Source organism: Loxodonta africana, chromosome 9, assembly GCF_030014295.1.
Source record: "Loxodonta africana isolate mLoxAfr1 chromosome 9, mLoxAfr1.hap2, whole genome shotgun sequence".
NCBI lineage: Eukaryota > Metazoa > Chordata > Mammalia > Proboscidea > Elephantidae > Loxodonta > Loxodonta africana.
In genome coordinates this window covers 45,207,470-45,233,812 of record NC_087350.1, presented here as the reverse complement: position 1 = coordinate 45,233,812, position 26,343 = coordinate 45,207,470, and the positions used below count along the sequence as shown (strand labels likewise).

Sequence of the window (26,343 nt, the reverse complement as noted above, 5' to 3'; positions counted from 1 at the left end):
AATGATCTGGGTGTGATGGTTATAAGAAGGGCAACATGGTGCCTACTCTTATTGTTGAGCGTTGTTTCCACTTTTGGAAGTTTCTTGTATATTTTTTTCCCACGGTACTCCCACCTCCTATCCTTTTAAGGGCTGGACGAGGGAGGGAGTGAGGGGTTCTATGGTCTTTAAAGTTCTCAGAAGAACTGAAAGGCAACCTCTGAGATAATTGAGTGCCTTTCTGAATGTGAAGAATGTGAAGCTCAGAGATGTCAATTGCCCTGCCCAAGGTTGCCCAGCATGTCTGTAGCAGAGTTGGACCTTGGACCCACAGCTCCGGATTCCTGGTCCAGACCTTTTCCCACTGACCCCTGTTGTCCCTGTTTTGCTAGCTGAGGGGTTGCAACAAGGTCTGGGGCAGGAACTGCATCCTAGCTCTGAGTGCAATTGGGTGTATATGATTCAGCCTCAAACGAATTTGGCCCTTGCTTGGTGAGTGTTGACACGTCAACATGATTTAACTTAAAAAACGCCGTGGATGAGAAAACCCAGGCTGGGGAAGTGGAGTCATGCAAGGGAAGTGTTTACCCATCCTGAACAAATAAACATGTATGGTCTTTTTCCTCTTTTTCCTCCACACTTTAAAGATAAACTGACCGGCTCAGGGTTGCCCAGCTGATTGGAGACTGGGAGGCTAGAACCCAGACACTAGCAGGGGTTCGTGTCATACTAATAGTAGGGCCATCCACTGAGCACATGCTATGTCCCAGACACTGAAGCTTTACAAGCATCTTGTCATTTCATACCATGTCCATGAAATGGATATGCTTATCATTCCCATTTTCCAGATAAGGAAACTGAGGCTCAGGGACATGGAATCCCTGGCACAAGGTCAGCCTGTAAGTGGCAGAATGGTAGTTCACATCAGGGCCACTTGCTGCCAAAGCCCTGCTCCTATCTGCTCTGCTTCCTGGGGCAGAGGCAGTTCTTTGTATCCCTGGACAGTGTTCCCAAGGGGTGATCCTCTGACCACCTGTATCAGAGCGGCCCCCTCACACATACACACACACATACACACACACATACGGAGTCAGGAGTCAGTCTCTGGGGAGGGGCCTGGGAATCTGCACATTTCACACACCCCTGGGAGATTCTGATAAGGGCTACTGCCCTGCAAGGAATGAGCACTGGACTCTGCCTGAGCCTGCGGTCTAGCAGTGCCACCCCTGTGTATGAGAGACAGGAGTGACAGCACGCAGAGGGCTCTGTTGGTGAGGGGGGTTTGGGAAGAGAGAACAAGAGGGGAAGAGAGACAAAGCAAGGAGGGAGGGGAAGGAGGGAAGGAGAAAGAGAGAGAAAGCAAGCAAGCAAGAAAGAAAAGAAAGGAGAAACGAAGAAAGAAAACAAAAAGGAAGGAGAAGAGAAAGAAACTAAGTGCCTAAATATCCACCTAAAGGGGAATTCATTAATAAAATCTGGGATGGTCACACAAGGGATACCGTATAACAGTGAGAACCAATGAACTAGCCTGTACACTTCCACACGACACCATTTACGTCAATGTTTTAAAACATGCAAAGCAGTGTTGTGTATCCTATGCGGAAGCGCAGCCATCACCGTGGTAACAGCTGCCCTTTGTTGAGGCATCTCTGCCCCAGGCACTGTTCTGTGAATTATCATTCAATCCTCTCGACAACCGTGTGAGGGGTAAGTGATATTACCGTCTCTATTTTCCAAAATGAGACAGCCTCAGGCAGCAAGCATATGGCAGAGCAGGATGGAGACTCAGGTGGTCTGGCCCAGGGTTGGGGTCAACAGTCCTCAGAGAACTTGTCCCATGTGCATGCTGGATGCTTGGGACAAACTGACGGGGGGATGTCACTGGGCAGGAGGATTATTACTCCATTTTACAGATGGAGAGACTAAGGCCCAGCAGGGCAAGGCGAGTAGTTTGAGGCTGCACAGCGAGTGAATTGACCTGTTTGGTAACTCTGTCCCCCTGAGCTTTGCTTGTAGCATCTCACGTGATCCTTACAGCTGCCTGAGAAGCTGGGGCTATGATGATCCTATTTTACAGAAGAGGAAATTGAGACTCAACAGAAAGGGAGGTGGGAACCAGGACTGGAACCCAGGCCAGTCTGGCTTCAACACCCAGCTGGTAACCTTTAATGGGCTAGACCCTGGAGGACTGGCCTTGGGGTTTCCCAACCCAGTGCTGGCTGCTTGCTCTTAGGGCCATCCTGGGCCAGTGGCCATAACTTCCCTCTCTTTTATGGGGGCAAGGACTGCAGGGAGCTAGCACATGTGGGCTGGTGACATCATGTCTGCAGGGGCCCCTTGGGGTCTGACCCAGCTGCAGGAACCTGGCTGGGGATCCCAGCTTGCTGTGGGATGAGGGTCAGGTGACTTCAGCAAGGTGGGCTGGGTTGAAGGGGGGGTCGGTGAGGTGGGGGCTCAGCAGCTTCCTCCTGGAGGGCCCTCAGCACAGATCTGGGCAACAGAACAACAAAAGGCACTGATTCAGGAATCAGGCTGGCCCCAGCACTGAGAGCAGGAGACCTTGGGGCTGGTGGCATCTTCTCAAAGCCGTGGTGTCTTCCTCAGTGGGGTTTATCCCCACCATGCAGGCTGTTGCCAGCAGTCAGCAGGGATGGCACGGTAACCAGGTGCCAGGCCTTGGCTGGGCCCACAGTGGATTGATTCTTCACCAGCCCCAGGGGCAGGCCCTTATTCCCATTCTCCAGATGAGGACACAGAGGCACCAAGAGGTGAAGCGACTTGCCCAAGGGGACATAGCTAGGAAGGGTTCAGAGTTTGGACCCAAACCCAAGCTGGTGAACTCATCTAGTGCTCTTTCCCTGTTACACCAGGAAGGGTGGGATTTGGCCCTGGCCTGGCAGCTCCTGAGCCTTTGCTCAGGGAAGTAAATGTGGGGTGGGGTGGGGGTGGGGGTGGGGGGAATGGAGGACATGCTGGATTCTGAGGGCCGAGCCTGAAGGGGGCCCAGATGTCAACCTGATGAAAACTGATGTAGTCTTGGAAGGCCTTCCAGGGGAGGCGGCTGGTTCGAGTTCGGTCCTGAGGCCTTTCCAGTGGTGCAGGGGTTGGTTAGGGTCTCACCAGTGTCCCTCTCCTTCTGCAGGCACAGCCTCCTCCCATCTGGCTCCCTACGTCTGACCCAGATCCAGGTCAGCGACAGTGGCCACTACCAGTGCAAGGCCAGTAACCCCGCAGGGTCTGCCACCCGCCACTACATCCTCGGGGTGCAAGGTAGGGCCTGGGTCTCTCTCTCCCTCAGACCCTGCTCCCCAGCACTCAGTGCCCTGCTCTTCCTTCTGTCTTTTCCTTAGCCCTTCTCAGCTCACTCCGATCTCCCTCGACTCTTGTTTCCATGCCCAGCTCTGTCATTCCATCCATGGCACCCTACAGCTCTTCCTGTCCTTCCCAAGTCCTGTCTCTCCTTCTCCTCCAGCCCCTTTCTCTATCTCTCTCTATGCCCCTCAGTTGGGCCTGGACAGGCTATTCAGAAGCCCCATGAAAATAGAGGGCAGGGCCTAGCAGGGGCCTAGGCTGGTGGGGGACTTGGGTTTTCAGAGGGGTCCTGTGAAGGGGAGCAGTGACAAGTGGGGCCTGAGAGCGTCTCTGCCCAGTGCCTGGGCCCAGCCACAGGGGCCCAGAGTTTGTAGGTGTCAAGAGGCAGTGGCTCATGGGATGCCTGCTCTGAGCCTCCTCTTGCCCCTGCTGCTCCCAGAAGAGGCCCTTCCCAATCCCCCACCTATGCCCAGTCACTGGGGCACTTGGAACACCAACCACTGTAGTCCTTGCCACCTAGTGAGCACCGGCTGTGTGCCAGTCCCCATGCTGTGCTTTCTACGTGCGTCACTTCCTCTTTTGGTTCATAGACCTGGGATCCCACAAGTGAGCGTTCACCTGGGTGTCCAGGACTCACTCAAAGGAAGCCAAACCAAACCAAAAACACAGTGCCATTGAGTTGATTCTGACTCATAGTGACCCTATAGGACAGAGTAGAACCACCCCATAGAGTTTCCAAGGAACGCCTGGCGGATTCGAACTGCCAACCCTTTGGTTAGCAACCATAACACTTAACCACTATGCCACCAGGGTTTCCCAAAGGAAGCCAGTCAATTACCACATCAAAGAGGCAGAGAGTTGACATCTCAAAGAGCCCAAGGGGTCATCTAAGACAGGGGTCAGCAAACTACAACCTATGGGCCAAATCTGGCCCACGACTTGCTTCTGTATAGCCCTCAGGGAAGAATGGTTTTCCCATTTTTTTAATGACCAGAAAGAGAAAAAATTCAAATTTCAGTGTCCATAAATAAAGTGTTATTGGAACCCAGCCATGCACACTTGCTTATGTATTGTTTACGTCTGGTTTTGCGCTGCATCAGCAGGATCGAGTAATTGAAACAGAGATGGCCCGGCCCACACATCCTAAAATATTTACTATCTGGTCCTTTGCAGAAATAATTTTCTGACCCCCAATCTAAACTAACGGCCCATTTCACAGATAGACAGGCTGAGGCCCAGAGAGGGAGAAGCTCCAAGGTTTGTATAAGCCTGTAAGAGAGATATGAAGCGGGGAGGAAGGATAATGAGCAGGGCCTCAGAGTCAGCAGAGCTGGGTTCAAATTCTGGCTCTGCCACTCACTGTTGTGTGACCTGAGGCCAGATACTTGGCTTCTCTGAGCCTCAGCTTCTCCCTTGTAAAGTGGGGTCCATGATAATGCTCATCTCATAGTTGTAAGAAGGTGTTGGTGACGTAAAGCACTCAGCACAGTGGGAGCTGTTATTATCTTTAGCAAACATGTGAGAGACAGACAGACAGACAGGTAGAGAGGCATGTACACTCTCGTGCTCCTGGGTAGGGAGCCCTCCTGGTCAGTGGGGTCCTGGGCCAAGGGGCGGTTTCTGCCCAGGGTTCAGATTCTCACCTACGGTCTCATCTCTGGGCTCCTCCTCAGAAGCAGGGAAGGGAGTGAGTGTTTCTCAGTCTCCCCTGAGGGCCAGGACCACTTGTCCCAGTCTGTCACACAGCACTCAAAGCCAGGTAGCCCTGGGCTATAAGAATTCACCTAGGCCCATCTGGTCTAGCCCCACGAGGGGCCCCCTGGGTTCCTGGCCACACAGACCCAGAACTGATGCCCATTCCAGCTCCTGCCAGCTAAGTGAGCGGGTGACTCTGACCAAGTCACATAACCTTTCTGAGTCTCAGCTTTCTCATCTGCAAAATGGTCCTGGCATCCCCTGCCCTGTAGGAAGCACCAAATGGGATGGAGGACAAGAAAGTGACTTGAAAACATGATTCCAAAAGAAACAAAATCCACCCTGCACCCAACCACCAGCCGAGGGAAGGGAAGGAGAGAGGTGGGAATAATGAGAATAATTGTAGCCTAATAAGAGGCACCCACTGTGGGCCAGGCTTTTGGGTTGATCACTTTAGTGCCAAGTGAGTCTCATGTCATCCTCAGGGAAGCTTTGTCATGTGGGGGAAACTGAGGCTCTGGCTGGTGTGGGTACTTGTGCAGGGTCATGTGGCTGGTGAGGGGCTGAGCCATCTTACCCGGTCACGGGCTTTGAGCCTCCTCTGTGTGCTGCCTCCCAGCCTTACTGTGTGTCCGTCTCTCCCCCTCTGGGCCTCAGTCTCCCCATGTGTGCACTAAGCTGGACGCTTGCATGGTGGTCCTCAAGTGAGTCTGGGGCGAAATAAACCAACTAAGCATCAAGGAGTGAGTGATTCATGAGAGCGAGTGCGTGTGGGTAAAAGGCCAGATTCTACTCACTTTTGGAGGTCTAAAAATAGGGTGTCCAATTGTCTCTTCTTGACAAAGCAAGAAGTTGGCAGGCTTAAATTGCCTCCCACAGTGGTAATGTTGCTGGTAGGTGATGTATAGGGGTGTGGGGAGCCCTGCTGCAGGTAGGGCCCTCGCCATGGACCAGGGGTCTGGGATCCCCTGTCTTGACCCCTCCCGTGGCCCTGTCAGTCCCCCCTCAGGTGCAGCTTGGCCCGCACATGCTGAAGGTGCTGACTGGAGAAGCCTTGGATCTGAACTGCGTGGCGGAGGGCAGCCCGAAGCCCCGGCTGAGCTGGACCAAGGATGGGGTGGCCCTGCAGGACCAGGAGCCTGAGGGTTCTGTCCACTTTGCAGCCATCAAAGCCTCCGATTCTGGGATGTACCGCTGTGAGGCCTCCAACAGTGCTGGAGTGGACACATGGGAGCTGGAGCTCAGAGTGCTGGGTGAGTCCCCCCGAACCCTAGGACTCACGTCTCCTTATCTCCCTCCAGCCACAGCTTAGACTTGTGAGATGCTTGTCTGCTGCTCTGGGCTTGTCACCTTCCTTCCTGGGGTCAGAGCCCTTGCCCTCTCTGGGACTTCCCTGGGCACAGCACCCCCACCCCCTCTGAGTGCAGCTGTTGGGCAGGCCGGGTGTCTGAGAGCCTTGGTCAGCCCAGTGGGTGGTGGTAGGTAGGTCCTCCCAGCCACCACCAGGGGATTCCCTGTTCTCTTTCCCCTCAGGCCTGTGATCTGTGGGGCTTCTGAGTTCATGGGGTGGTCAGAACACACCCTGGGCTAGTGAGCCCAAGTCCAGCCTTTCCCACTTATTAGCTGGGCAGCCACAAGCCGGTCATTTATACCCTGTGATCTCTAGTTCTCTCATCTGTAAAAGGTGCCCAGTAATACGTGAGGGGTCAGCAAGAGAATGTGTGTGAAGTGCCTGGAGCACAGAAAGTTCTGGATCAACAGTGCTAGGATTTTTCACTATTATGAATATAAATATTTATTAATTTAAAATGAAGTTGCAAAGCTGCTACTGGAAGGACAGTGCTCAGCCCCTTGTGATTGGGAACTCAACCAAGCTCAGCCTTCCATCCTGTGGGATTGTGGCCCTGGGGACTTGTCCTGCAGGTGGCAAGCCAGCTCCACTGGCCCCGTGGGCCAGACCATGGGGCTTGTGCCCCTCCTTATGTCCAACTGGGGTTCTGGAGAAGGGATGCCCTCCCTGCTAGCCCTGGATCCTTGGGGGAGTGCCAACCCTTGGGTCCTGGAGATTGAGCATGTTCATGTCGCCTCCCACCAGAGCCACCACACTGGGAGGCTGATGAGACCAATGGCCTGCTGGAGCGAGTGGCGGGAGAGAATGCCAGCCTCCCATGCCCTGTCAGAGGTGAGACTGGGGCTGGAGTGAGCTGGGGAGGTGAAGGGTGGGCCAGGCTAGGGAGGAGTCCCTCCTTCCAGTCCACATTCCAGTGCCCTGGATCACACACTATGGGTAAAATGGGTAGTACCTATGAATTATGGAAGCTTATGGGGTCCTTGCTGCTTGCCAGAGCTATGCCAGGCATTTTGTCCCATTGATCACCCTATAGGATGGGTATTAGCATTAAAAATAGCCCCCTTTTATTAGGGCAATCAGGGACAGAGGGGCTAAGTGACTTGCTTGGGGTCAAACAGCCAGGTGGTAATGACAGAGTGTTGTCTGGTTTGACACCATCCCTGCCTCTTTCTTTAGACCCATGCCCCTCTGTGTCTGCTGCGGGAGACCCGAGGCAGGGAACCTGGGTGATTGTGACAGCTAGGGCTGAGGAAGGCCCAAGGGTCCTTGTGCATTGGGGCTTGGTGGCCCCTGCCTCTCCCCAAGCCCCAGACTTGCTCATGGAGGATGGGTTCACTCAGTCCTGGGTAAACCAGCTCTTTGGGGCCCCCTTTGGGGTGGCAGCGCAGCGTGGAGCCAAGACGTATACCTCTGCCGTTAGCTGCTCAGCCTTGAGGTCTGCTTCGACCCTTCCTGTCTGTGTAACTTGGGGCAGTTTACATTACCTTTCTGAGCCTCAGCTTCCTCATCTGTATAGTGGGGTACTACCAGTGCTGGGACAAGTTGGTGGGACAGCATGAGTTTTCCAGGTCCCAGCACGGTGCCTGGTGTGTAGTGGGAGCTCGGGGGGAATGTGTGGAATGAAAAATGCCACTTTTCTGTAAAGCCTCCCTGCCCACCCAGCTGGTCCCACTCCCAGACCAGCTTGCTTCTTTTGGCTTTAGGCTCATGTATGAGCATTTTCTGTTTGTCTTGTGAGCTTCTTGCCTCCTGAGGGCATAATGTCTTCCCACGATTGGGTGGCATCCCCTAGAATGGTAGGTGGATAAGTAGCAAGCGGCAGATCAGGAAGAGCCCTGGCAGGAGCCAGGAAAGCTGGTTTCAGTCTCAGCTCTGCTTCTTCCTGCCGCAGGGCTCCCAAGGGGGTCCCTGGGACAGGTCAGAAGGGGAGGCAGGGAAGAGCGGGGCCGGCTTTAGCTCAGGGATGGGTGGTGGCCAGCTGCCCACCACATCCTGGGCAGGAGGCAGGCACCCTGCATGGAGCTCTAGGAACCTGCAGGTTCCCCTGACTACAGCTGCCCACCCTGGAGTGGCCCCAAGTTTCCAGTCCCTTGACCATGGCGCCACCTTGTGTCACTCTCTGATAATAATAGCAAGCAAATGTTCTGCTCTGGGGAGGTGGGAGCCACCAGCACAGGCCTCCTGCCCTCTTAATACTCTCCTGCTGCCCATAATCCCCACATTCAGCCCTGGCTAGTCAGGGGCCTATCCAGTGTTCAGCCTCGTCAGCACACCCCGCCAGATAAACACTTCCTTGCCCTGACCACGGTGAGCCCTTGACCTTCCTTTTTAAGTAGGTGACTGCCTGTGTTGCTGACATTGGACAAATCATTGCTCCTCTCTTGACCATGTAACACGGGGGGTGGGGGTGGGGGTGGGGGTGGGGTGGGAGGGGGTGAGCTGAGTGATTTTCAGCTGCAGCTCTGTGGCTCCTGGAATCTTCCCTTCACAGTGCTTCAGGGAACTTCTGCAGTTAAAACTATTTTATTGGTTAGGGTTTTTGCATTAAAAAAAAAAAATTCTGCTGTTGAAAACCCAATGCCTCCTCCAGGCCAGCAGCTGGCCCAGATGAACCCTTACAATCTCAACAGCCCTGAAGCCCTTGTTCCCTGGGTAGTGGGAGGGATGGAGATGGGACAAGATCTCAGGGAGAAGCTGAAGGAGCTGGGAGGGGTGTGTGTGTGCACACAGGTGTATGTGCGTGTGTGCACGTGTGTGTGTCTCAAGTGCTGAGAGCAGGGCCCTGGGGGTGGGGCTCTCCAGCCAGCATCCTGGGCAGGTACAAAGGAAAATGGCAGAGGATTCTATGAGAAAACAGGCACAGAGAGATTAAGTAACTTACCTAAAGATGCACAGAAAGTGGGTGGCCATGAACACAGGCCCCCCAGGCCCTGAGCCCTTTCCCTCACACCAGAGGCAAGTACCAAACAGGAAAGGAGTTTCCAGCACTTTAAGGTGGGAGCTGTTGATGTAGGGTGGAGTAAGGCAGGGGAACCTCCTGGAAGAGGTGATACCTAGGATGCCTCTGGGTGCCATATCTCAACTCCCTATCCCATGCCCATCTAAAGGGGCTAGCTCACCCCTCCCTCCATTAGCCCCTTCTTCCCTCACAGCAAAGAGGATGAAAGAGACAGGGAGAATTTGTCTTCAAAGGGTGCCCCACACTGATAGAGAGATGGCAGATAAAGTGGGGGGTGTTATTCCTGATAACTAGTATTAGCAATTTTGGGGAGTCCTGATGACAGGTGTTGGCAGAAATGATGGGTGCTGTGTGATGGAGGGGCGAGGGTACTGACCTGTGAGTTGGGGGTGCAGCCCTGACATCTGACAGCCCGCAGCCTGTCTTCCTACCCAGCATTAAAGGAGATAAGAAGGCAGGTGAGGGCTGAGTGTGCAGAGCGCAAGTGTGGCCACCGCTCTCCTGAGGATTGGGCAGGTCAGGCAGAGCTGGGACTCGCACAGGTCATGTGCCCCGAACTCTGCTGTGACCACTAGGCGGCGCTGCATCTCACCTGTGTGTGCTGCTTGGATGGTTGGGCCATTCATTCAACACTGGTGTGAAGACTTACTGTGTGCTAGGCCTGGCTCTAAGGGCTGGGGCTTCAGAGAGATGGCTGCACACACAGCCAAGTGAGGTGACTGCATGTTGCACACCCACCACACACCAGGCCCTTGGAGCTGACAGGCCGCGGGCAGAGACAGACGGTGGACAGCCCAACATGAGGAGTGTCCCAGGAGGGAATCCATGGGGGTCGTGCCACTCACAGAGGGGCTGGGGGTGTGGCCAGCAAAGTGACCACTGGCGTGTGCTAAGTGACCCTGCTGGGCAGAGCAGGTGCCAGCGCCATTCGTGCCTTCATCTGGCGGCAAAATGCAGAGCGTGGAGCACAGCAGCCTCCTTCATTTGTTCATTCAATTAGCAGGGGTTACTGCCCATCTGGAGTCCCTGGGTGGTGCAGAGGGTTAGTACACTTGACTGCTAACCAACATGTTGGAGTCCAAGCAGAGGCGCCTTAGAAGAAAGGCTTGGTGATCTACTTCTGAAACGTCAGCCACTGACAACTCTGTGGAGCACAGCAATTGGTCTCTATTCACCTGGAGCAACAGAGGAAGAAGGAGAGTCAGGAGTAGCAGGTGGAAGTGGAATAGGTGGCTACCTGCCCCCACGAACAGCTGCCTCCTTTGCCATGAGACCAGAAGAACTGGATGGTGCCCCGCTATCATTATTGAACGTTTTGATCAAAGATTCTATAGAAGAATCCTGATCAAAAGGGGGAAAATGCAGACCAGAATTTCAAATTTTCATGGACTCCAGACTTTCTAGAGCCATGGATGCTGGATGAACCCCTGAAACTTTGCCCTGAGATAGTCTTTAAGCCATAAACCAAAACTATCCCCTGATGTTTTCTTAAACCCACACAATAGTTCAGCTTAACTAGTAAAAAAAAGTCTGCCTTGAGCATTATTCTCTTTTAAAGAACTAGCTATATGGGATTAAAGTGCCAACAGCAACTCAAAAGATTAGATAGGAACCTGAGGGGGCAGTGAGTTTTTGTTAATGGGGGAGGAACAACTCAGAAAAGGAGGGTGTGAATGGTTGCACAACTCGAATGTAATCAATGTCACTGAATTGTACATGCAGAAATTATTAAGTTGGTATATGTTTTGCTGTGTATATTCTCAACAAAGACAACAAAAATAAAAGAAAAAAGAAAACCTTATGGAGCACACGGAGTCTCCATGAGTTAGAGTAATACGACAGCACCTGGTTTCAGCTGTACTCCTGCTACATGCCAGGAACCGCCCTGGGGCTAGGGGTGCAGCAGGCAACCAGACAGGTTCTTATGGAATCTCATGGTGGGGGGGTGTGATAGCCAACAAAAAATAAAGACCGAAGTCAAGTGCATTCCAGGGCAGGTTAGAAAGTAGGAGGTGATGAGAAACCCCCCCAAAAAACAAAAATCACACAAGGTAGACTGGGAGTGCTAGGTGGGGGTGCAGTTCTAAATGAGGTGGGCTGACGGGCCCTCACTGAGAAGGGAAACTGAGAACAGGCTTGTGGGCCCCCGGAGAGACAGGAGCCAGTGTGGACATGCAGCACTGAGGGGAAGGTGGCTCTCAGGGCAGCTGCTCCTCCCAGCCTGGAGGTGAGCGAGGTGCTTGGACCCGGGTACTGAAGGGGGAGCGACGTTTGCAAAGGAGGAGACACGTGGGGGAAAAGTGTGTTTGGTGCTGATGATCCTGTGGGCCCTGCCAGGCACGCCTAAGCCGCAGGTCACATGGAGGAAGAGCCTGTCTGCGGAGCCCCTGCATGGCCGGCCGGGCGTGGCAGTGCTGGATGAAGGGTCTCTGTTCTTGGCCTCAGTCTCGCCCACGGATAGCGGTGACTATGAGTGCCAGGCCACCAATGAGGCAGGCTCCACATCCAGGAGGGCCAAGCTGGTGGTCCATGGTAAGTAGGGACCCCAGAGCTGGGGGGCCGGGTGGTGGCTGCTGCGGGGACCTGGAGAATGGTGTGTACCAACCTCCTATGCCCTGGTCTGGCCAGAGGTCCCTAGGATTCCAGGGCCTGGGGGCACACTGGGTGCCCAGAGGTGGCAGTGTGAGCTCGCAAGGGCTCACTGCAGGGGAGGCTGCAGTCCCTGCCCCTGTGAGCCTAGAGAGGGGAGGGTTTGAGGGTGTTGGGAGAACGACAGGTTGCACTGGGTGCCCCCACTTCCCCAGAGAGATCCCCAAGGAGATCACATATGGGGGGAAGCACCCAGAACTCCATAAATGGCTTTTAAAATGGTCTAATAGGTGAATTGATTTTAGAATGAGCCCTGTTTTAATGGAGAACCTCAAAGCCCACCTCCAGCGTGTAAGGAGGGAGAGGAGCTCTACTGCTTTACCTTAACATGGGCACAGCAGGTGGGGTTCTCCTTGCCAACAGGCTGGATCTGAGCCTTGGTTGGTTTTACTGCCTCTTAATGGTCACCTTGGAGCCCTGGTGGCACTGTGGTTAAGAGCTTGGCTGCTAACTAATAATAGGTCAACAGTTGGAATCCACCAGTTCCTCCTTGGAACCCCTATGGGGCAGTTCTACTCTGTCCTATATGGTTGCTATGAGTCAGAATTGACAACGGCAATGGTGTTTTTTTTTCTTTTTAATTGTCACTTTGTAGTTCCCATGACCAGCCACCCGGCTCACCATCTAATGAATTGCTCTGGTGGTTTGTTGCGAAGACATGCCCATGCTTCAGATCCTGACTCTGGGGACTGGGGTGGGGCCTTCCTGGGGACTGTGACCACGAGCTGTTTCTAAGGACAGGATGGACCCAGAGGTCTCAGTATCTTGCAAAGCTGAGTATCAGAGAGGGCAGCACCAGTGGCTGGGCCAACCAAGGGTGTGCCCATTCTAGCAAGGCTGCGGCAGCCTCCTATTTGACATCCTGAGAGATGTAGCATCCCCAGGCCTGCAGAGCTCCCCAGGCCACAGCCAGACCAGGAGCTGGGATGACTGGTCCAGAGAATCTGTAGGTGGGGAGGGAGCCACGGCTTCCTGTCCAGGCTACGGAGAATGACCCAGGCTAGGTCCAGGTGGATGTGCCTCTCCAAGGCGGGGCAGCTCCTCTGCTTCTCCTTGTTCCTCAAGTGCCCCCCAGCATCCGGGAGGATGGACGCAAGGCCAACATGTCGGGCATGGCTGGGCAGTCCCTGACGCTGGAGTGTGATGCGAATGGTTTTCCTGCCCCCGAGATCGAGTGGCTCAAGGATGGGCAGCTGGTGGGTGACCCCCTGGGGCAGACAGCTGGGGATGGGATCTATATAGGGGACTGACCTTCTGGACAGGTGTTCTCCATAATGTTCTATGGTGTGGTGGTAAGACGGTGACAGGTGTCTTTGGGGATGGCAGGGAGGTGGGATTCAGGTTAGTAGGGATAGTGGTATCATGATCAAGTCTGGGAGACTACATGGTAGAGAGAGTAGGTCACTGGGGTTCTGGTTACCAGCCAGCTGTGGGACCCTGGGCAAGTCCCTTGCCCTCCCTGGGCCTCAGTTTCCTCATCACTAAAGTGGGTGGCTCACCAGCTCTCTCTGGCCTTGTCCACTCAGATCCCTGAGGCTGGCAGCCACCACCTCCTAGATGGGGCCCGGTCCCTCCACTTCCCCAGGGTCCAGGAGGGCGACTCTGGCCTCTACTCATGCCGAGCTGAGAACCAGGCCGGGATGGCCCAGAGGGACTTTGAGCTCCTGGTGCTCAGTGAGTGAACCCCGGGGGCCAGAGGGAGAGGGCAGACTTTGCAGGGGCTGGGTGGGGTGATGGATGGCTGGAGGCCCTGCACCCTTCGCTTGTGTGTGTTCAACTGTTTGTATTGACCACCAAATGTGTGCCAGGCTCTGTGCTGAGAGCAGTGGCCAGGGGGACCTCGACAGACCAGGCCCTGCCTCACAGAGCTAAGGGGTGGGGGAGACTTTAGACAATCAAGTAATTTCCATTGTGTTAGCACTATAAAAGAGTGTGACATTCACCGAAGAGCACAGTGCAGGGGCCACTCCAACCCAGGAGTCTGGAGGAGCTCATGATGGATGAATAGGGAATGAAAGAGTGTACTCTGTAGGGCTCCCCTCTACCCGCCACTGCCCCGCACGTGCATGGGCCCTGCCAGTGGACGGGCTTAGTGGGTTTGAGGAGTTTTCACCCCTTGCCCCTGTCGCTCCCCAGCCCCGCCTTCCGTGCTTGGAGCAGGGGCTGCCCAGGAGGTGCTGGGCGTGGCAGGTGGAGAGGTGGAGCTGGAGTGCCGGACTTCAGGGGTCCCCACGCCCCAAGTGGAGTGGACCAAGGACGGGCAGTGAGTGGTTCACCTGGCAGGTGGTGTGGAGGTGGTGCCCAGGATTGGAGTGGGGGGTGGATGGAGGGCATTGGGAGGTTGGACTCTGGAGGGGGGAAGGGGAGACCTGACCAGCATTGCATCTGCCTCCAGCAGAGCCCTGGCACCCAGTTAGAGGGCAACTTGAGCACCTTCCATCCCCACCCCTGAGATTACCCAGGGCAGACCTCTGTTCTTTTCTCAGCAGGCCCTTCCTCATGCTGACAGCCCCTTTACTCAGTCTTCCTCCTCCTCCTCCATCTTCATCTCTCTCTCTCTCTGTGTCTCCTTTTTTATTGAGGTAAAATTCATATAACATAAAATTAACCATTTTCAAGCGTATAATTCAGTGGCATTCAGGACATTCACAGTGTTGGGCAACCATCACTTTTGTCTAGTTCCAGAACTTTTCCTCACCCCAAAAGGAAACCCCACACCCATGAGTAGTCACTCACTGCTCCCCCCATTCCCAGTCCCTGGCAACCACTAATTCACTTTCTGTCTCTATGGATTTACCTATTCTTGGGCATTTCATGTAGATGGAATTACACAATACGTGGCCTTTTGTGTCTGACTTACTTCACTTAGCATCATGTTTTCAACGGTCTTCATGCTGTATAGCATGTATCAGTGCTTCGTTCCCTTTTATGGCGGAATAATACTCCATTGGAAACCCTGGTGGCGTAGTGGTTAAGTGCTATGGCTGCTAACCAAAGAGTCAGCAGTTCGAATCTGCCAGGCGCTCCTTGGAAACTATGGGGCAGTTCTTCTCTGTCCAATAGAGTCGCTAAGAGTCAGAATTGACTCGACGGCACTGGTTTGGTTTGGTCTGGTAATACTCCATTTGGAGCCTGGTGGCACAATGGTTAAGAGCTTGGCTGCTAACCGAAAGGTTGGCAGCTCAAATCCACCAGCTGCTCCTTGGAGACTATGGGGCAGTTCTGCTCCATCCTGTAGAGTTGCTATGAGTCGGAACCAACTTGACGGCACCTAACAAGAATAATAATAATACTCCATTGTGTGGTTATACCACATTTTGTTATTTATTCCCCATTTGGGTGGTTTCCACCTTTTGGCTATCATGAATCGTTTGACCTTCCTTTTTACAAGCATTTTCATTATTATTAAAGCAGCTGTGCCATTGCATGAAAGTGAAGGTCAACTTAATGCTGACAGAGCACTTCCTGTGTGCCAGGCCCAGTGCTGGGCACACGGAGAGAGCTGTGAGCAAAACTGCCCCTGTTCCTCCCTCGTGGGCTCTGGAACCATGGGGAGACGAACCCAAGCAAGCATTTTCAGCGCATATCACAGGGCCTGTTGTTGGGTGCTGTCGAGTCTGTCCTGACCCATAGCAACCCCAGGTGACAGAGTAAAACTGACCCCTAGGGTTTTCTTGGCTGTAATCATTACAGAAACAGGTTGGCAGGTCTTTTCTCCCTTGGAGCTGCTAGGTCGGTTTGACCTGCCAACCTCTCAGGTAGCAGCTGAAGGCTTAGCTGTTGTACCACCAAGGCTCCTGGGGTGGGGACTAGCAGCAGGATATCCTGTTTATGCTGAGGCAGAAGCTCAGGCACGGGAAGGTTAGGTAAACTACCTGTGGTCACCCAGGGTCAGCACTAGAGGCAGGACTCTGGCTCCACGGTGCAAGCTTTTCACCCCATATGCCATTACTAGGATTACTAGGATGAAGTGGGTCTTGAACTAGACCTTAACAGCCAAGTAGGACTTGGAGAGGATAGAGGCAAGAGAGAGCACTGTAGGTGGCGGAACAGCATGGGCAAAACTGTAGAGGAATAGAGCCCAGGCTGTGCCTAGAGCTCTAGGAGATAAGGTGGAATGAACCCACATGAAAGGCAGAGTCTTAACCTCTCTGTGACTCAGTTTTCTCATCTGTATAATGGGGCCAGGAGTCCCTGGGTGGTCCAAATGGTTAACGCACTTAGCTGCTAACTGAAAAATTAGCCATTGAAAACCCTACGGACCACAGCTCTACTCTGACACGGCATGGGTTGCCATGAGCCAAGATCAACTTGATGACAACTCTTTTTTTAAATAGTGGGACCTACCCCATGCTGGAATGCTAGGTTGAGGGGGTTTGGGCCTAGCCCCTGCGTGTACTCACTCTCTAGGTAGGTGTGGGAGGGAATGGAAAGGCTCCTGACCAGGACTCACAGGCTGGAGGGGCCAGGTCAACCTTGGCTTGCAAACAGGCTTCACTTGACAGGCAGGTTTTTAAATTTTAAAGCAGTTTACTGGAGTATAACTTATATGCCATAAAACTCAACCATTGTGAAGATCCAGTTTAATGATTTTTAGTAAATCTGTAGAGTTGTGCAGCCATCACCACAACTCAATTTTATAACATTTCTATCACCTCCAAAAGTTCCCTTGTGCTTGTTTGCAGTCAATTACTGGTTCCTGTTTTATCCTTAGCCCCAAGCAACTGGTGATCTGCTTTCTGACTTTACAGATTCAGCAGGGGTTTTAAACCCTCTTAATTTGAGGCCCAGGCCTGGGAGGGGGGGAGACAGCTGGCATTCGTGCGACCCTGAGAGCAGCAGTTCCGTAGTTGCTGCACCTGAGATGCCTTACTTGCCTCAGCCTATCTGTCCTGGCCCTGTTGAGGCCCACAGGCCAGGGCACCAATTGCATCCCCAGGGTCTCCCTCCACCCCTTGTTGTCCCACATACCCTGCCTGGCCATGAAGGGCAGCAGAGTTTCTGGTCCCTGCCCAAGTTTGCTGAGGCTCGGCTGAGCTCCCTTCTGGGCAGCCTGCCTCTGCCAGGGCCTGGCCTCACTGACGGTTTTCTTGTGACCATCTCCCCAGGCCCATCCTTCTGGGAGACCCTCATGTTCAGCTCTGGGAGGACAGCCAGGTTCTCAGGATCACCAGCAGTCACCTGGGTGACGAGGGGCGGTACGAGTGCGTGGCCTTCAGCCCAGCCGGCCAGCAGACCAAGGACTTCCAGCTCAGAGTACACAGTGAGCCCCACCCCCTCCCCGCCCCTGCCCAGACCCTAGGGTGCCCCACCCCCACCATGGGCGACTCCAAAACTTCCTGCGTGGCTGCCTCTGCCTTGAAAGAAGGATGATGGCAGAAACGGGGGCCCTCGGGGGAGCCCCCTAGGCCAAGGAAGCCGAGGTGGGGAGACTAGAGGGCGTTCCAGCCCGTCCATCTTTCCCATCCTCATTTTACTCTTCCTGATACCACTTGGTATGATTTTTAACTTTTTCTTTAAATCAAGTCACATTTTTTTACACTGAAACACATGTATTTAAAAGGATATTTAGTATTTCAACTGTAAGTGGAAAACCAGGGCCACGTAGCATTAATGGAAGGGAGCTAAAAAATACAGCGTGAGAGCAGTATGGTAAATTCCCGCCGGCACCAGCTGCCTACAGAGGGCGCCGGGCCCATGCCTGTGCCCTCAGCTAAAGAGGGGAGAGTAGAAAGTGCTGGAAGGGTTAAGGACATAGCACCTAATGGAGCCCTTCCATTGTCATAATCAGGATGGAAGGAAGGAGATTTGGAAAGAGCAAAGCTTTTCCCTTTGGAGACTCAGTGTTATTTCATGCCATGTCCATGTGCTACCTACAGTCATCTTGGGTGCCACCAGTGGTGTGTGACCTGCCCTGTGGGAAGTCCCGATCTAGCCCACCCCCTAACTTTACAGATGGGGAAAATGAGGCCCAGTTGGGGAAATGAACTACCCTGGGTTATACAGTGAGTTAGAGGCAGAGTGGGGTCCAGAGCCTGAACCTATGTCCCCTCTCCCTGCCTGAGATGATCGGCCATGATTCCCACGTCAGCATGTCCTGAGCTGGCCCTCTTATCTGTCTGCCAGGTTTCCACTCTCCCTGTAGCCCCACCTTCCTCGCCCCTGTGGTAGAAGCCTTGGGACATGGAACGGTGCTTTTCGCCCACTGGCATGTGCATGCCACTCTAGGGGAAGACACCAGCCACCTCAGGGGGCTCCCTGTGACCAGGCTCCTCCATTGTTCTCCTCAGCACCCCCCACCATCTGGGGCTCCAATGAGACCAGCGAGGTGATTGTCATGGAGGGCCACCCTGTGCGGTTCCTGTGTGAGGCCCGGGGAACTCCCACTCCTGACATCACCTGGTTCAAGAATGGGGCCCCACTGCCCATCACTGCCAAGGCAGTCTACACCAGCGGTGGCCGACAGCTGCAGCTGGGGAAGGCCCAGGGCTCAGATGCTGCCATCTATACCTGCAAGGCCAGCAACGCTGTGGGGGCCACAGAGAAGGCCACTAGGCTGGAGGTTTATGGTGAGTGGGCCGGAGTTGCACCTGCAAGTGTTGATGGTCAGCTGGGGTGGCCAGGGGAGGAGCTCTGGGCTGTGGCAGCCTCCACTCATCCCCAGGGGTCAGTGGGGGAGTGGCAGCTTTGAGAGGCCAGAGGCTAGCATGATAATAGGACTATTAAGTTGTCCAGGAAAAAGATCATCTCAGCCCCTCCAACTTCCCTCACACAGGCAAGGAAACAGGCCAGGAGAGGTGGGGGCTTGTCTAGGAGTCCACAGAAAAGTCTAGAATCCACGTCTCCTCCACTCATGGTTTGGGGTTTTTCACTAAGCCATATCAAGATTCTCATGACCACTATTAATAATTAACTGCTTTTAATTAATCACTTACCACAAGCTAGACCCTATGAGGCACTTGACAGCATTAGCTTGTTTAATCCACCCTGGGACCTACACAACATTAAGTGCTATACACTTAATGTTATGTAGGTCCCTGGGTGGTATGAATTATTAATTCAATAGCTGCTAACTGAAAGGTTGGCAGCTCAAGTCCATGCAGACATACCTCAGAAAAAAGTCCTGGCAATCTACTTCTAAACACTCAACCATTGAAAACCCTAGGGAGCATGGTTCTACTGTGATACACATGGGGCTCCCATGAGTTGGAATCAACTCAAAGGTGACTGGGTTTTTTTGTTTGTTTTGGTTCAATGTGGTATAGGGACTCGGGTTTGAATCCCCACGTACAGTGAGTGTGGTGGGGCCCAGAGGTAGGAAGTGGCTCATACAGGGTCACACTGCTAGGAGGTGTTGGAGCTGGGCTCATACCTGAATGGGTCTGACTCCAAATCGCACATTGTCAACCTCAGCATTGCCCTGACTCTCAGAGAGGTTTGGCTCTGAGGACGTGTGAAGGGGAAGAACATGGAGGAAAGAGTGTAGGTGGGGGGCATGAATGGTGTCCCAGCAGGGACTCCAGTCAAGTCTGAGAGGCCAGAATGCAGGTGACGAGTCAGCTCTGGAACTCTGGCCCCCATCTGCAAAGGGCTTGGTTGCTGGAGCCCCAGGGAGCGCAAAGGGAAGTTGAGGATGGGCCTAGCTGCTAGTCCAGGGACCCTTATTTTGGGATCTGAGGCCACCCGGGAATTGAATGAAAAATGTACTTAGGTGTGTTTTTCAGTACATTTTGAAAGGGGCTTGTGGCCCAGACTAGGCTGAGAAGCACAGCCCAGTCTATCATTGCTCTTTGTCCCCTGATAATGGCTCCATCAGCTCAGCAACTGGGGGCCTCCGTGGGGGAACACAGACATTGCCTCCTCCGGCTTGGCTATGAGGGTTCCAAGCACAGTTGGTGCCCCGGGCCATCGCTGGCTGCGATGGGCTGGGTCCATTCCAGTCGTCTACTCCCTCAGACCAGGGAGGGGACCTCTAGGAACAGTGGCTCTGGTCCTGGACATGGGGGCACCCATCATGTTGAGTTCAGCAGATATTGGAACCTCCTGCGTGCAGATATTGGAAACACATGGATAGACAAGCCGCTGTTCTACTCATGATGAGCTTGAAGTGGGGATGGAGGGAAGGGTCAGTCAGCAGTGGGGATGGAGGAAGGATTGGAACAGTGTGGGAAAGAGGGTAGTCAGTGCCCTAGGAGTGCCACCAGGGGGTAGAGGAGGGAGAGGCTGCTTCCAACCTTGGAAGGCTTCCTGGAGGAGGGGATGTCCCAACAGGGGGTTGCAGGTAATGGAGGTGAAGGAGGGAAGCATTTCACGTGGGGTGGGGTCAGCTAGGGGCTTACCCAGTCCCGTTGGGCTGAGTGGGCATAGGCCCCTGTGCCAAGAGTGGGCTGGTATCAGACTGTAGTCCCTGAACAGCTCCCATGGCTCTTCCCTAGTCCCGCCTACCATCAAGGGTACTGATGGAGGACCGCATGTGGTGAAGGCTGTGGCTGGGAGGCCCTTGGCACTGGAGTGTGTGGCCAGAGGCCACCCACACCCCACCCTCTCCTGGTACCACGAGGGGCTACCTGTGGCAGAGAGCAATGCGACGTGGCTGGAGGCGGGAGGTGCCCTGCGGCTGGAGAGTCTAGGGGAGGCGTCTGGAGGCCTGTACAGCTGCATGGCCGGCAGCCCTGCCGGGGAGGCTGTGCTGCAGTACTTGGTGGAGGTGCAGGGTAAGCCCCCCAGGCCTGGCCCATCCATAGCTACCCGGGTTTGTGGGCTCTTCTCCCAGCACTAATTGGACACTTACTGTGTGCTTGTCCCTCACAGACTCCTAAGGGGATGGAGGGTGGAGGAGAAAGCCAGTGTCCCACACTGTATGGGACAGATGGGGACACTGAGAACTGGGCTGGGGGTCCCACAGGGCTAGGAGGGGGCAGGGTTGGGCATAGAGCCCAGGATCAAGGGCCCTTGCTCCTGCCCAGGACTCTGTGAGGAGTCCTCCAGGCAGGACGGAGGGCATCATTTCTGCCTTTCAGGAGATGCCCATCAGAAATGTACTGAGGCCCCAAGCTGTTGGCCCCTGGGATGGGGTGGGTGGGGCCTTTGCCTGCCTTTTCCTTCATTTGACAGGCATTTGTCAAGCATCTGTTGTGAGCTGCCTGGATTGGGGTTGGATATAACATGGGGAAAAGGGCGATAGGCCTCCTGCTCCTGGGGAGCCCTCCATCTGGTGGGGAGATGGGCATTAAATGAGCAGACTCAAGCCAGTGGGAGAGTCAGAGGGGGTCCTCATTTGTCCTTGGGGGTGGTCCTGGAAGGTCTCCTGGAGGAGGAGCATTTATGTGGAAACTTAAAGCATGAGATGAGGGCTTGGGCCTTCCCCTGAGGGTGGTGGGGACTTGGGAGGGCTATAGGCTGGGGTTTGCTCAGCTCTAAACACCCAGTCCTGGGTCCTGCCTCCAGTGCCCCCACAGATCCTGATGGCTGAAGGCTTGGGTCAGGTGACCACCATCGTGGGACAGCCCCTGGAATTGCCCTGCCAGGCCTCAGGCTCCCCGGTGCCCAGTATCCAGTGCGTAGGGGTGGTGAGGCCTGGGCTAGAGGTGGGGGGCAGAGAATGTGTGCTTTGGGGGTGGGTGGGCCAGGGAGAAGTACCTCTCTTTCCCAGAGCATGGAAAAGGCAGATGGGAATGCTGTGAGGCTGCCTGGCTTGCCCTGCCTGCCCTCTCTCAAGCTGATCCCCTCTCCCCACCGCCTCAGGTGGCTGCAGAACGGCCGCCCCATCGAGGAATTGGCTGGGGTGCAGGTATCCTCGCAGGGGGCCACGCTGTACATTGACCACGTGGAGCTGGGCCACGCGGGCCTCTTTGCCTGCCAGGCCACCAATGAGGCAGGCACTGCTGGGGCAGAGGTGGAGGTGTCTGTGCACGGTGAGCAGGCATCTGGGGTTCTGGGGCCTTGAGCTGGCTAAGATGCCAGGGCTGTGGCCATCTATGCCCTTAGCAGGCCTGGAAAGGGCATGGGGCCTGTCTTCTGTGGACAGCGTTTCTGGGGCAGACTTTCTGGTTCTCCAAAGAAGGGCAGGGTGTGAGTGACAGGTCTCGCCACTCAACATGCTTGTCATCTGTCTTGTCCAGCCCATAAGCCCTTGCTCCCCTCTCCAGCCTCCTTTCTCACCACTCGCAGTCTTTGTGCTGACCATGTGGAACTTCTTTCACTTCTTTGAACACATCAGCTCTCTCTTTCTCACGTCCAAGACTTGTGTGTGCTGTTTCCTCTGCCTGGGACAGTCTCCCTCCTCTTCTGCCTGCCTAACCCCTCATCTTTCAGATCAGTGCTAAAGCACCCCTTCGTCCAGGAAACCTTCCTCGATTTCACTATGTTGACTCTGCCCAGTCTTTCAGGGCCATAGCCCGCCACCCACTGGAGTGGGATTCTTTGTTTAGCTGTCCATCTCAGCTGCCCAGCTCTGTGAGCTCTGAGAGGACAGCCCTGAAGCCACCGTTCTCTTCTGTGTTCCTGTGCCCAGTGGAGATACGGGCTCAGAGTAGATGCTCTACACACATAACAATAAACGGATGGATGGACGGATGGATTGGTTGGTTGAGAGAATGTCTAAAGTGCTGGCTCCTGGTTGGGAGCTCTTTCCCTAAACTGGTGTCTGAGGGGCAGGGTGGGGGGCTGGAGGCTAGAGGTCAGCACTTGGACAACCCTGAAATGCCACCCCCTCAGTCCTCTGGGGATTGAGGGGGTTGCTGGGTGCCCACTGCACCCCTCCTGACCCTGACCTGGGACCTTTCTGCCTCTCCCCTGGCCAGAGCCCCCATCGGTTGACATCATTGGGGGTGAGAACATCACAGCCCCTTTCCTGCAGCCTGTGACCCTCCAATGCATAGGGACTGGGGTGCCTGCCCCAAGCCTCCGCTGGTGGAAGGATGGGATGGCCCTGGCAGCCTTGGGGGGCAACCTGCAGGTATGTGTAGGGGCTCTAGGGTGGAAGGGCCACTTCTCTGGGTCCCTGGAGACCCTGAGGGGAGCCCTGCCAGCCTGGGGGTAGGGTGGGCACAGTCCTCACTTACCCAGGAGATCAGGAGACCCTGGGGTTGCTGGACCTGAAGAGGGGAGGGGCCCTTGGACTATTCCAGGTCCCAGGAACTGGACCTACAGAAGGGAGAAAATGGGGTGGATTGCATGCCCAGGGGTCAGTGGAATCTTCTAGAACCCTGAGTGCTTGGCTTACAGCTCTACCCCCAGAACTAAACTTGACCCCCTGGAGGTCAGCAGCAGCCTGGCCACTTGCTGTGTCCCACTTGGTTCCCTATACTCACATCCCCACAGCTCACACTCTTTCCTCCTCCTTCCCCTCCAGATTGAGAAAGTGGACCTGAGGGATGAAGGTGTCTATACTTGTGTTGCCACTAACCTGGCTGGGGAGAACAAGAGGGACTTGACACTAAAGGTCTTGGGTGAGGACATGGACCCAGGGCCCCAGATGACGGGTGATCCGTTGAAAGCCCTCAGGGCTGGGGTGGGTTGTGTCATTGTTGTTGTTAGGTGCCATCGAGTCAGTTCCAACTCACAGAGACCCTATGTACAATAGAACAAAACACCACCCGGTCCTTGTGCCATCCTCACAGTCGTGAGCCTATCATTATAGCCACTGTGTCGACCTATCTTGATGAGGGTCTTCCTCTTTTACGCTGGGTTGTGTGTGTGTGTGTGGCGGGGTGGGGGGAGTTTAAATCATAGTCATGCACTTAACTTTAGAAGAAGTAGAAAGCCATAAAATTAAAGTGTGAGCTATTGCTCTGTGCCCCCTTTCGGTTGTTTTCTAGGGGCTTCCTCGTTGTAGTCCCTACCCGCCTTCATATTTGCCTTGGTTCTTGTACTGCATTTTTTGGTTCCCTTGAGTCCTTGTATATGTAGGCAAATCCCTGCATGTCTCACCTGTCACGGCTGAGCAGGATTCTTACTCCCTGCTGTATGCACCGGCTATTCCTGGGGAGCTGGGCACTGGGGCTGTTCTTGTTGTTGGATTGTAATGGAGATTTTGGCCAGTTGCCCCTTGTTCTTGGGCTTGGTTCCAGGAATGTATATGCTGCTTCGGTCAGTGGACTGGAGCCAGTTTAGAGCCCTTGTTGCCCAGGACTCATTAGAAGGATGGAGAAAGGCATTGGGAATGGTTGAGATTTGAGCTTCCACCAGGGTCTCTCCTTATCTTCCCCTAGTGCCTCCCAACATCGAGCCAGGTCCAGTCAACAAGGCAGTGCTGGAGAATGCCTCAGTGGCCCTGGAGTGTCTGGCTTCGGGTGTGCCCCCTCCTGGTAAGACCCCTTCTTTTGGCTGAAAGCCTCCTCTAGCTGGCCCAAGTCCAGGCATCACTGCCTGTGGACGTAACCAGGAGAGATCATCAGGCCCTTCTCCCTATTTCTGCTATTTTCCTCTCTCCTTCTCAACAGCTGTGTATCCAATGCTCAGTATGTGCAGGTCACTGCCGGGGCCCAGACCCTTTGCACTGGTGACTGAAGCAAACCTGTGGGGCTTCTACTCAGAGTTTGCAACTTCACAGGGCTGCTCCAGGGCTGGGGGCAGAGGCCCGTGACCTTCAGCTTGCCATCTGGCCAGCCTCTTCCCTAAACCAAAAGTTGAGGGAGGGGCAGGGAGCATGGGGCTAGTCACGGGTGCTCTGCATACAGAATGACGTTGGGCTTTTCATGGGTCCAGGAGGAGGACCCATGTGCTGTGTCCCATCTGACTCAGGTCCACCCTGCTTTGCCTGGGGTAGGTGAGCCCTGGGGTGGGGGGGAGGGTCTTTGCCCTTTCCATAGGAGAACCTTTTGGGTGCTGGGATGGGCCCCTGGTAGAAAGTAAGGAAGCTGAAGATACAAGGGTCCTATCCTGACCCATTAGGCTGCTATTTTGGAGTGGACCATGGTCTCCCCGAAAGCTCTCCCTGGTGAGATGATCTCCTGGCAGAGGGAGGAGATGAGGGGAGCTGGGCTGGATTTGACTCTGCCCACTCCTCGATGCCCCACACTCTATCCTATGGGGCTTCCTCTCTGGCCTTGGTCCTGTCTCAGGCACCACTGCTGTTCCACACCCTGTCCCTTTCCTGGAGAACTCTGGCTTTCCTAAGTGCCCAGAATAAAGGCAGGTCATGTGGCGACCCTGGAAGTCTTTCCTGAATGCCCGTAGCACTGGCAGAGTCTGAAAGGCTGGCAAGATCCCTGGCATTTTTCTGTCTTTTCTTCCCCAGATGTTTCCTGGTTCAAGGGCCGCCAGCCTGTCTCTGCCCGTGCAGGAGTGACGGTATCAGCTAATGGGAGAGTTCTCCGCATTGAACGAGCCCAGCTTTCTGATGCTGGGAGCTACCGCTGCGTGGCTTCCAATGTGGCCGGCAGCACAGAGCTGCATTATGGCTTACGGGTCAATGGTGAGTTGCCTTGGTGCTGGAAGGATCCTTGTTCAAAAAGTTGTCTTTCCATCCATTTGTTGGAACATCAGTCCATCCATCTGTCCATTCATTCATCCATCCATTTATCTACCACCCACCCACCCTCGTGCCCACCCACCCATCCATCCATCCATCCATCCGTCCATCCATCCATCCATGCATCCATTGATCCAACCCTTCAACCACCCATCTAACTGTCCATCTGTCCATTCACCCATCCCTTCAACCATCCATTCGTTCATCTATCCATCTTCTATCCAACCACATTTATTGAGTACATACTCTGGGGCAGACCCAAAGGCTGCAGCCCTGAGCAAGATGGACCCAAGAGTTTTCAGTCTAGTGGAGGATACAGTAATTAGATAATTCCCCAAATCATTGTTTCATGTTAGTTGTGATAAGAGCTAGAAAGGCGAGGTGCAGGCTGTTCTGACTCCTTGTAACAAGGACAGACTGGCCTGGCGAGTCTGGGAGGCATCTTTGAGACCAAGATGCTTAACCTGAGACTTTTCACCAAGGTCTGAAGCTGGAGAAACCTGGGTAATTTGAGGAATTTGAGGAGGCTGGGAAGGCTGGAGCACATAAAACAAAGAGAGGAGGGGACATGACAGCGCTGGTGGCCAGATAGAGGCTAGACCTTGAGGGCCTTGTGGGCCATAGGGAGAGTTTGGATCTTTATCCTAAGAGCAGCGGGTGACTGGGCAGGTGGCTGGGACATCACAGTTTGTGCCTCCCAGATATAAATGAATCTTCTGACTTCTTCCTGCTGAAAAGGGGCTGATATTTCTGAGATGGGAAACAAAACCTGTCCGGGGATCCTCAACCCCTTGTCATCTCACCCTACCCCCACAATAAATGGCCTCATGCTGACCAGAAGGGCCAAGTTCAAGCACCGATTCTGCCACAGCCTAGCTGGTTGAGCTTGGGCTGCAGTGGCCCCTCTGGAGCTTCAGTTTCCCA

At 54.3% G+C, this 26,343-nt stretch overlaps 1 protein-coding gene across 1 annotated transcript in view; it reads left to right on the top strand.

Moving 5' to 3' along the window:
• Positions 1 to 26,343, top strand: part of HMCN2 (hemicentin 2) — a 160,315-nt gene that overhangs the window by 65,288 nt on the left and 68,684 nt on the right. Inside the window, exons 23-38 of the mRNA XM_064291328.1 lie at positions 3,122 to 3,249; positions 5,985 to 6,239; positions 7,082 to 7,168; positions 11,634 to 11,828; positions 13,011 to 13,141; positions 13,472 to 13,619; positions 14,082 to 14,208; positions 17,054 to 17,208; positions 18,236 to 18,514; positions 20,381 to 20,659; positions 21,393 to 21,501; positions 21,690 to 21,859; positions 22,748 to 22,902; positions 23,299 to 23,395; positions 24,158 to 24,253; positions 25,186 to 25,362. Coding sequence (XP_064147398.1) covers positions 3,122 to 3,249; positions 5,985 to 6,239; positions 7,082 to 7,168; positions 11,634 to 11,828; positions 13,011 to 13,141; positions 13,472 to 13,619; positions 14,082 to 14,208; positions 17,054 to 17,208; positions 18,236 to 18,514; positions 20,381 to 20,659; positions 21,393 to 21,501; positions 21,690 to 21,859; positions 22,748 to 22,902; positions 23,299 to 23,395; positions 24,158 to 24,253; positions 25,186 to 25,362 — 2,588 coding nt within the window. The remainder of the gene's footprint in view (positions 1 to 3,121; positions 3,250 to 5,984; positions 6,240 to 7,081; positions 7,169 to 11,633; positions 11,829 to 13,010; positions 13,142 to 13,471; positions 13,620 to 14,081; positions 14,209 to 17,053; positions 17,209 to 18,235; positions 18,515 to 20,380; positions 20,660 to 21,392; positions 21,502 to 21,689; positions 21,860 to 22,747; positions 22,903 to 23,298; positions 23,396 to 24,157; positions 24,254 to 25,185; positions 25,363 to 26,343) is intronic.